Source organism: Oncorhynchus masou, chromosome 3 (assembly GCF_036934945.1).
Source record: "Oncorhynchus masou masou isolate Uvic2021 chromosome 3, UVic_Omas_1.1, whole genome shotgun sequence".
Lineage (NCBI taxonomy): Eukaryota > Metazoa > Chordata > Actinopteri > Salmoniformes > Salmonidae > Oncorhynchus > Oncorhynchus masou.
In genome coordinates, this window is record NC_088214.1 from 2771448 (window position 1) to 2783690 (window position 12243).

Below are 12243 nucleotides of genomic sequence, written 5' to 3' on the forward strand. Positions count from 1 at the left end.
GAGAATTAGAGAGAGGATACTTAAATTCACACAGGACACCAGATACGACAGGAGAAGTGCTCTAGATATAACAGACATAACAGATATAACAGACTGACTCAAGCCCCCCCCCCCAAACCTGAACATACCTGAACTGGATCCAGTTACACAAGGCCCTCTCTCTCTCTCTGTCTCTCTGTCTCTCTTTCTCTCTCTGTCTCTCTCTCTCTGTCTCTCTGTCTCTGTCTCTGTCTCTCTGTCTCTGTCTCTCTGTCTCTGTCTCTCTGTCTCTCTCTGTCTCTCTCTCTCTCTCTCTCTCTGTCTTTCTGTCTCTCTTTCTCTCTCTGTCTCTCTCTCTCTCTCTGTCTCTCTCTGTCTCTCTCTCTCTGTCTCTCTCTCTCTCTCTGTCTCTCCGGCTCTCCGTCTCTCTTTCTCTCTCTGTCTCTCTCTGTCTCTGTCTCTCTCTCTCTCTCTCTCTCTCTGTCTCTCTCTCTCAGTAGAGTACATACCCGTACTGATACACATAGCCTGAGTTATTACAAAGCCCTCTCTCTCTCTCTCTGTCTCTGTCTCTCTGTCTGTCTCTCTGTCTCTCTGTCTCTGTCTCTGTCTCTGTCTCTCTCTCTCTCTCTCTCTCTCTCTCTCAGTAGAGTACATACCCGTACTGATAGACATAGCCTGAGTTATTACAAAGCCCTCTCTTTCTCTCGCTCGCTCTCACTCTCTCTCTCAGTAGAGTACATACCTGTCAACTCCATATATTATATAATCAACCATAATTTCCATGTATTGATCGATCACAATCAGACTCTTACTGTAAGCCTCACTGTTATTGATCTAGTTAAAATTATGTGATTGATGGATGTATTTACAGATTATATTACAGAGCAACCACAAACATTGTTTAGACTTTTCCTGTGCACTCAACATGATGCTTTTTCCTACTGTAGCTCAATGACCTAAAGATATATCTCATATGATTACAGACAAGGGGTATTCCCATTTAGGTAAAGTGGTCAGGGAAAAGGGGAAGAGGTTTGAACCTTGGTCTGTGCATTACACTGAGTTAAAGCCTTGAACACGTTTTTTATTTTTCCTTTATTTAACTAGGCAAGTCAGTTAAGAACAAAATCTTATTTTCAATGACAGCCTAGGAACAGTGGGTTAACTGCCTGTTCAGGGGCAGAACGACAGATTTGTACCTTGTCAGCTTGGGGATTTGAACTTGCAACCTTTTGGTTACTAGTCCAACGCTCTAACCACCAGGCTACCCTGCCGCCCCTTCAACATTGAACACATTGAACACATTAAACACAATGAACACATTAAACACAATGAACACGTTGCACACATTGAACACGTTGCCTACATTGAACACGTTGCCTACATTGAACACGTTGCCTACATTGAACACATTAAACACATTGAACACATTGAACACATTAAACACATTAAACACTTTCAACACATTGAACACATTAAACACTTTCAACACATTGAACACATTAAACACATTAAACACATTGAACACATTCAACACATTGAACACATTCAACACATTGAACACATTGAACACATTCAACACATTGAACACATTCAACACATTGAACACATTGAACACATTGAACACATTCAACACATTCAACACATTGAACACATTGAACACATTCAACACATTGAACACATTGAAAACATTCAACACATTCAACACATTCAACACATTCAACACATTCAACACATTGAACTTGGCCCTTGTCTCTTTTTTTCCCCTTCTCTGCGGTCCTTTTACCAGGTCCTACCTGGACATGCTGAAGGTGATCACGTTCAGCTACCTGTTCTGGTTCGTCCTCACCATCATCTTCATCACCGGCACCACGCGTATCAGCCTCTTCTGTTTGGGCTATCTGGTGGGATGTTTCTACTTCCTGCTGTTCGGCGGGGAGCTGCTGCTCAAGCCAATCAAAAAGATCCTACACTACTGGGACTTCCTGATCGCCTATAACGTGTTTGTGATCACCATGAAGAACATCCTATCTGTGAGTAGGACCATGGTTATGAGCAGCTTATAGAGGGTTTATATAGCGTTCTTAAGTGTTCATATGCACTACATACTGTAGATGCTTTACAATCATAAGCAAAGTCATGTTACATGAAGGGGTCCTTCCATCTGGTGCCTTTTCTGATTCACCCTGTAGATCTGATTCACCTTGTAGATCTGATTCACCCTGTAGATCTGATTCACCCTGTAGATCTGATTCACCCTGTAGATCTGATTCACACTGTAGTTCTGATTCACCCTGTAGTTCTGATTCACCCTGTAGTTCTGATTCACCCTGTAGATCTGATTCACCCTGTAGATCTGATTCACCCTGTAGTTCTGATTCTGATTCCCTGTAGATCTGATTCAGATCAGATTCACCCTGTAGATCTGATTCACCCTGTAGATCTGATTCACCCTGTAGATCAGATTCACCCTGTAGATCTGATTCACCCTGTAGATCAGATTCACCCTGTAGATCAGATTCACCCTGTAGATCTGATTCACCCTGTAGTTCTGATTCACCCTGTAGATCAGATTCACCCTGTAGATCTGATTCACCCTGTAGATCAGATTCACCCTGTAGATCAGATTCACCCTGTAGATCTGATTCACCCTGTAGATCTGATTCACCCTGTAGATCTGATTCACCCTGTAGATCTGATTCACCCTGTAGATCTGAGTCCTTGTTTAAACCTTTCTGCCAGCCTGTATATTTGATTCCTCCTCTCTGTGTTGTGATCAGATCCTGGCCTGTGGCTACATCAATGTCCTGGTGGTAAATAACTGCTGGCTGATCCAGCTCCTCAGTCTGGCCTGCACCATCAAGGAGTATAAGGTCGTCACTAACAGAGACATCACACGTACGTCTCTTACAGAATAACGGATCACTTAACGCCGTGAAGTTCAGTGACATTCAACAGTTGAAATTCAATGAAATATGGACGTGTTTTATGAAGGAGATTAAACGTAGAAATTATACAACTAAAGGTGTTCTGTGTGTGTGTGTATATATATATATGTGGTGTCTGTGTGGGTGTGTGTGTGTGTGCGTGTGCGTGTGCGTGTGTGCGTGTGTGTGTGTGTGTGTGAATACGTGTGTGTGTATCCTCACTAGCTGCGGATGGTGGTAAGAAGTGTGACCTGCCCAGCGACGAGGCTGGGATCATCTGGGACAGCATCTGTTTTGCCTTCCTGCTGTTGCAGAGACGCGTCTTCATGAGTTACTACTTCCTACATGTGGTGGCTGACATCAGGGCCTCACAGATACTGGCCTCCAGGTATAGTACTGGGGTTCCAGACCCCAGGTCCTTTAAATGACACAAACATTGGTTTAGCCCACTGAGCTAAAGTCGAGGCATTAGGTGGGGGAGCAAACTTAAGTCTTCAGGTCTCAGGCATCACACCGGGTTACTCATCACACCAGGGTACACCAGGTTAAACCAGGTTACTCATTACACCAGGTTACACCAGATTACACCAGGTTACACCAGGTTACTCATTACACCAGGTTACTCATTACACCAGGTTACACCAGATTACACCAGGTTACACCAGGTTACTCATTACACCAGGTTACTCATTACACCAGGTTACACCAGGTAACTCATTACACCAGGTTTACACCAGGTTACTCATTACACCAGGTTACTCATTACACCAGGTTACACCAGGTTACACCAGGTTACTCATTACACCAGGTTACTCATTACACCAGGTTACACCAGGTTACTCATTACACTAGGTTACACCAGGTTACTCGTTACACCAGGTTACTCCTTACAATAGGTTACTCATTACACCAGGTTACACCAGGTTACTCATTACACCAGGTTATTCATTACACCAGGTTACACCAGGTTACTCTTTACACCAGGTTTACACCAGGTTACTCATTACACCAGGTTACTCATTACACCAGGTTACTCATTACACCAGGTTACTCATTACACCAGGTTACACCAGGTTACACCAGGTTACTCATTACACCAGGTTACTCATTACACCAGGTTACACCAGGTTACTCATTACACTAGGTTACACCAGGTTACTCATAACACCAGTTTACTCATTACACCAGGTTACTCATTACACCAGGTTACACCAGATTACACCAGGTTACACCAGGTTACTCATTACACCAGGTTACTCATTACACCAGGTTACACCAGGTAACTCATTACACCAGGTTTACACCAGGTTACTCATTACACCAGGTTACTCATTACACCAGGTTACACCAGGTTACACCAGGTTACTCATTACACCAGGTTACTCATTACACCAGGTTACACCAGGTTACTCATTACACTAGGTTACACCAGGTTACTCGTTACACCAGGTTACTCCTTACAATAGGTTACTCATTACACCAGGTTACACCAGGTTACTCATTACACCAGGTTATTCATTACACCAGGTTACACCAGGTTACTCATTACACTAGGTTACACCAGGTTACTCATTACACCAGGTTACTCATCACACCATGTTACTCATTACACCAGGTTACACATTACACCAGGTTACTCATTACACCAGTTTTACACCAGGTTACTCATTACACCAGGTTACTCATTACACCAGGTTACACCAGGTTACACCAGGTTACTCATTACACCAGGTTACTCATTACACCAGGTTACACCAGGTTACTCATTACACTAGGTTACACCAGGTTACTCATTATACCAGGTTACTCATTACACCAGTTTACAGCAGGTTACTCATCACACCAGGTTACTCATTACACCAGGTTACTCATCACACCAGGTTACTCATTACACCAGGTTACTCATTACTCCAGGTTACACCAGGTTACTCATTACACCAGGTTACTCATTACACCAGGTTACTCATAACACCAGGTTACTCATTACACCAGGTTACACCATGACACTCATTACACCAGGTTACACCAGGTTACTCATTACACCACGTTACTCATTACACCAGGTTACTCATTACACCAGGTTACACCATGTTACTCATTACACCAGGTTACACCAGGTTACTCATTACACCAGGTTACTCATTACACCAGGTTACACCAGGTTACTCATTACACTAGGTTACACCAGGTTACTCGTTACACCAGGTTACTCCTTTCAATAGGTTACTCATTACACCAGGTTACACCAGGTTACTCATTACACCAGGTTATTCATTACACCAGGTTACACCAGGTTACTCATTACACTAGGTTACACCAGGTTACTCATTACACCAAGTTACTCATCACACCAGGTTACTCATTACACCAGGTTACACATTACACCAGGTTACTCATTACACCAGGTTTACACCAGGTTACTCATTACACCAGGTTACTCATTACACCAGGTTACACCAGGTTACACCAGGTTACTCATTATGCCAGGTTACTCATTACACCAGGTTACACCAGGTTACTCATTACACTAGGTTACACCAGGTTACTCATAACACCAGGTTACTCATTACACCAGGTTACACCAGGTTACTCATTACACCAGGTTTACACCAGGTTACTCATTACACCAGGTTACTCATTACACCAGGTTACACCAGGTTACACCAGGTTACTCATTACACCAGGTTACTCATTACACCAGTTTACACCAGGTTACTCATTACACTAGGTTACACCAGGTTACTCGTTACACCAGGTTACACCATGTTACTCATTACACCAGGTTACACATTACACCAGGTAACTCATTACACCAGGTTTACACCAGGTTACTCATTACACCAGGTTACTCATTACACCAGGTTACTCATTACACCAGGTTACACCAGGTTACACCAGGTTACTCATTACACCAGGTTACTCATTACACCAGGTTACACCAGGTTACTCATTACACTAGGTTACACCAGGTTACTCATAACACCAGTTTACTCATTACACCAGGTTACTCTACACCAGGTTACACCAGATTACACCAGGTTACACCAGGTTACTCATTACACCAGGTTACTCATTACACCAGGTTACACCAGGTAACTCATTACACCAGGTTTACACCAGGTTACTCATTACACCAGGTTACTCATTGCACCAGGTTACACCAGGTTACACCAGGTTACTCATTACACCAGGTTACTCATTACACCAGGTTACACCAGGTTACTCATTACACTAGGTTACACCAGGTTACTCGTTACACCAGGTTACTCCTTACAATAGGTTACTCATTACACCAGGTTACACCAGGTTACTCATTACACCAGGTTATTCATTACACCAGGTTACACCCGGTTACTCTTTACACTAGGTTACACCAGGTTACTCATTACACCAAGTTACTCATCACACCAGGTTACTCATTACACCAGGTTACACATTACACCAGGTTACTCATTACACCAGGTTTACACCAGGTTACTCATTACACCAGGTTACTCATTACACCAGGTTACACCAGGTTACACCAGGTTACTCATTACACCAGGTTACTCATTACACCAGGTTACACCAGGTTACTCATTACACTAGGTTACACCAGGTTACTCATAACACCAGGTTACTCATTACACCAGGTTACACCAGGTTACTCATTACACCAGGTTACTCATTACACCAGGTTACTCATCACACCAGGTTACTCATTACACCAGGTTACTCATTACTCCAGGTTACACCAGGTTACTCATCACACCAGGTTACTCATTACACCAGGTTACTCATCACACCAGGTTACTCATTACACCAGGTTACTCATTACTCCAGGTTACACCAGGTTACTCATTACACCAGGTTACTCATTACACCAGGTTACTCATAACACCAGGTTACTCATTACACCAGGTTACACCATGACACTCATTACACCAGGTTACACCAGGTTACTCATTACACCACGTTACTCATTACACCAGGTTACTCATTACACCAGGTTACATCAGGTTACTCATTACACCAGTTTACTCATTACACAAGGTTTCCTCATTACACCAGGTTACACCAGGTTACTCATTACACCAGCTTACTCATTACACCAGGTTTCCTCATTACACCAGGTTGCACCAGGTTACTCATTACACCAGGTTACACCAGGTTACTCATCACACCAGGTTACTCATTACACCAGGTTACTCGTTACACCAGGTTACTCATTACACCAGGTTACACCAGGTTACTCATTACACCAGGTTACTCATTACACCAGGTTACACCAGGTTACTCATTACACCAGGTTATTCATTACCCCAGGTTACACCAGGTTACTCATTACACTAGGTTACACCAGGTTACTCATTACACCAGGTTACTCATTACACCAGTTTACACCAGGTTACTCATTACACCAGGTAACTCATCACACCATGTTACTCATGACACCAGGTTACACATTACACCAGGTTACTCATTACACTAGGTTTACACCAGGTTACTCATTACACCAGGTTACTCATTACACCAGGTTACACCAGATTACACCAGGTTACACCAGGTTACTCATTACACCAGGTTACTCATCACACCAGGTTACTCATTACACCAGGTTACTCATCACACCAGGTTACTCATTACACCAGGTTACACCAGGTTACCCATTTCACCAGGTCACTCATTACACCAGGTTACTCATTACACCAGGTTACACCAGGTATCTCATTACACCAGGTTACACCAGGTTACTCATTACACCAGGTTACATCAGGTTACTCAGGGTCCTGTGTGGCTCACCAGGCATGGCATTACAAGCCAGGTTACGATTCCCGCTGGGGTCACGCATATGTAAAAGTAGTGGCCCCAGCCGACTTGTAAGTCGCTTTGGACAAAAGCGTCTGCTAAATGGGATATATTATTATTATTATATTATTATATATTACTCATTACACCAGGTTACTCATTACACAAGGTTTCCTCATTACACCAGGTTACACCAGGTTACTCATTACACCAGGTTACTCATTACACCAGGTTTCGTCATTACACCAGGTTACACCAGGTTACTCATTACACCAGGTTACACCAGGTTACTCATCACACCAGGTTACTCATTACACCAGGTTACTCATTACACCAGGTTACTCATTACACCAGGTTACACCAGGTTACTCATTACACCAGGTTACTCATTACACCAGGTTACACCAGGTTACTCATTACACCAGGTTACACCAGGTTACTCATTACACCAGGTTACACCAGCTTACACATTACACCAGGTTACTCATTACACAAGGTTACTCATTACACCAGGTTACTCATTACACTAGGTTACACCAGGTTACTCATCACACCAGGTTACTCATTACACCAGGTTACTCATTACACCAGGTTACTCATTACACCAGGTTACTCATTACACCAGGTTTCTCATTACTCATTACACCAGCTTACACATTACACAAGGTTACTCATTACACCAGGTTACTCATCATGCCAGGTTACTCATTACACCCGGTTACTCATTACACCAGGTTACTCATTACACCGGGTTACTCATTACACCAGGTTACACCAGGTTACTCATTACACTAGGTTACACCAGGTTACTCATTACACCAGGTTACTCATCACACCATGTTACTCATTACACCAGGTTACACATTACACCAGGTTACTCTTTATACACCAGGTTTACACCAGGTTACTCATTACACCAGGTTACTCATTACACCAGGTTACTCATTACACCAGGTTACACCAGGTTACACCAGGTTACTCATTACACCAGGTTACTCATTACACCAGATTACTCATAACACCAGGTTACTCATTACACCAGGTTACACCATGTTACTCATTACACCAGGTTACACCAGGTTACTCATTACACCACGTTACTCATTACACCAGGTTACTCATTACACCAGGTTACACCATGTTACTCATTACACCAGGTTACACCAGCTTACTCATTACACCAGGTTACACCATGTTACTCATTACACCAGGTTACACCAGGTTACTCATTACACCAGGTTACTCATTACACCAGGTTACTCATTACACCAGGTTACTCATTACACCAGGTTACTCATTACACCAGGTTACTCATTACACCAGGTTACTCATTACACCAGGTTACACCAGGTTACTCATTACACCAGCTTACACCAGGTTACTCATTACACCAGGTGACTCATTACACCAGGTTACACCAGGTTACTCATTACACCAGGTTACACCGGGTTACTCATCACACCAGGTTACACCAGGTTACTCATACATTTACATTTAAGTCATTTAGCAGACGCTCTTATCCAGAGCGACTTACAAATTGGTGAATTCACCTTCTGACATCCATCACACCAAGTTACTCATTACACCAGGTTACACCAGTTTACTCATTAGACCAGGTTACACCAGGTTACTCATTACACAAGGTTTCCTCATTACACCAGGTTACACCAGGTAACTCATTACACCAGGTTACACCAGGTTACTCATTACACCAGGTTACATCAGGTTACTCATTACACCAGGTTACTCATTACACAAGGTTTCCTCATTACACCAGGTTACACCAGGTTACTCATTACACCAGGTTACTCATTACACCAGGTTTCCTCATTACACCAGGTTACACCAGGTTACTCATTACACCAGGTTACACCAGGTTACTCATCACACCAGGTTACTCATTACACCAGGTTACACCAGGTTACTCATTACAGCAGGTTACTCATCACACCATGTTACTCATTACACCAGGTTACACATTACACCAGGTTACTCATTACACCAGTTTTACACCAGGTTACTCATTACACCATGTTACTCATTACACCAGGTTACACCAGGTTACTCATTACACCAGGTTACACCAGGTAACTCATTACACCAGGTTACACCAGTTTACTCATTACACCAGGTTACACCAGGTTACTCATTACAATAGGTTACTCATTACACCATGTTACACCAGGTTACTCATTACACCAGGTTACTCATTACACCAGGTTACTCATCACACCAGGTTACTCATTACACAAGGTTTCTTATTACACCAGGTTACACCAGGCTACTCATTACACCAGGTTACACCAGGTTACTCATTACAATAGGTTACTCATTACACCATGTTACACCAGGTTACTCATTACACCAGGTTACTCATTACACCAGGTTACTCATTACACTAGGTTACACCAGGTTACTCATTACACCAGGTTACACCAGGTTACTCATTACACCAGGTTACTCATCACACCATGTTACTCATGACACCAGGTTACACATTACACCAGGTTACACCAGGTTACTCATTACACCAGGTTACACCAGGTTACTCATTTACACCAGGTTACTCATTACACCAGGTTACACCAGGTTACTCATTACACCAGGTTTACACCAGGTTACTCATTACACCAGGTTACTCATTACACCAGGTTACACCAGATTACACCAGGTTACACCAGGTTACTCATTACACCAGGTTACTCATTACACCAGGTTACACCAGGTAACTCATTACACCAGGTTTACACCAGGTTACTCATTACACCAGGTTACACCAGGTTACACCAGGTTACACCAGGTTACTCATTACACCAGGTTACTCATTACACCAGGTTACACCAGGTTACTCGTTACACTAGGTTACACCATGTTACTCGTTACACCAGGTTACTCCTTACAATAGGTTACTCATTACACCAGGTTACACCAGGTTACTCATTACACCAGGTTATTCATTACACCAGGTTACACCAGGTTACTCATTACACTAGGTTACACCAGAATACTCGTTACACCAGGTTACTCCTTACAATAGGTTACTCATTACACCAGGTTACACCAGGTTACTCATTACACCAGGTTATTCATTACACCAGGTTACACCAGGTTACTCATTACACTAGGTTACACCAGGTTACTCATTACACCAGGTTACTCATCACACCATGTTACTCATTACACCAGGTTACTCATTACACTAGGTTACACCAGGTTACTCATAACACCAGGTTACTCATTACACCAGGTTACACCAGGTTACTCATTACACCAGTTTACAGCAGGTTACTCATCACACCAGGTTACTCATTACACCAGGTTACTCATCACACCAGGTTACTCATTACACCAGGTTACTCATTACACCAGGTTAAACCAGGTTACTCATTACACCAGGTTACTCATTACACCAGGTTACTCATAACACCAGGTTACTCATTACACCAGGTTACACCATGTAACTCATTACACCAGGTTACACCAGGTTACTCATTACACCACGTTACTCATTACACCAGGTTACTCATTACACCAGGTTACACCATGTTACTCATTACACCAGGTTACACCAGCTTACTCATTACACCAGGTTACACCATGTTACTCATTACACCAGGTTACACCAGGTTACTCATTACACCAGGTTACTCATCACACCATGTTACTCATGACACCAGGTTACACATTACACCAGGTTACACCAGGTTACTCATTACACCAGGTTACACCAGGTTACTCATTTACACCAGGTTACTCATTACACCAGGTTACACCAGGTTACTCATTACACCAGGTTTACACCAGGTTACTCATTACACCAGGTTACTCATTACACCAGGTTACACCAGATTACACCAGGTTACACCAGGTTACTCATTACACCAGGTTACTCATTACACCAGGTTACACCAGGTAACTCATTACACCAGGTTTACACCAGGTTACTCATTACACCAGGTTACACCAGGTTACACCAGGTTACACCAGGTTACTCATTACACCAGGTTACTCATTACACCAGGTTACACCAGGTTACTCGTTACACTAGGTTACACCATGTTACTCGTTACACCAGGTTACTCCTTACAATAGGTTACTCATTACACCAGGTTTACACCAGGTTACTCATTACACCAGGTTACTCATTACACCAGGTTACACCAGATTACACCAGGTTACACCAGGTTACTCATTACACCAGGTTACTCATTACACCAGGTTACACCAGGTAACTCATTACACCAGGTTTACACCAGGTTACTCATTACACCAGGTTACACCAGGTTACACCAGGTTACACCAGGTTACTCATTACACCAGGTTACTCATTACACCAGGTTACACCAGGTTACTCATTACACCAGGTTACACCAGGTTACTCATTACACCAGGTTACTCATTACAATAGGTTACTCATTACACCAGGTTAACCAGGTTACTCATTACACCAGGTTATTCATTACACCAGGTTATACCAGGTTACTCATTACACCAGGTTACTCATTACACCAGGTTACACCAGGTTACTCATTACACCAGGTTACAC

The 12243-nt window shown here is 42.9% G+C and overlaps 1 protein-coding gene across 1 annotated transcript in view; it reads left to right on the plus strand.

Moving 5' to 3' along the window:
* Positions 1-12243, plus strand: part of LOC135518608 (piezo-type mechanosensitive ion channel component 2-like) — a 328980-nt gene that overhangs the window by 205482 nt on the left and 111255 nt on the right. Inside the window, 3 exon segments of the mRNA XM_064943769.1 lie at positions 1772-2015; positions 2763-2862; positions 3126-3297. Coding sequence (XP_064799841.1) covers positions 1772-2015; positions 2763-2862; positions 3126-3297 — 516 coding nt within the window.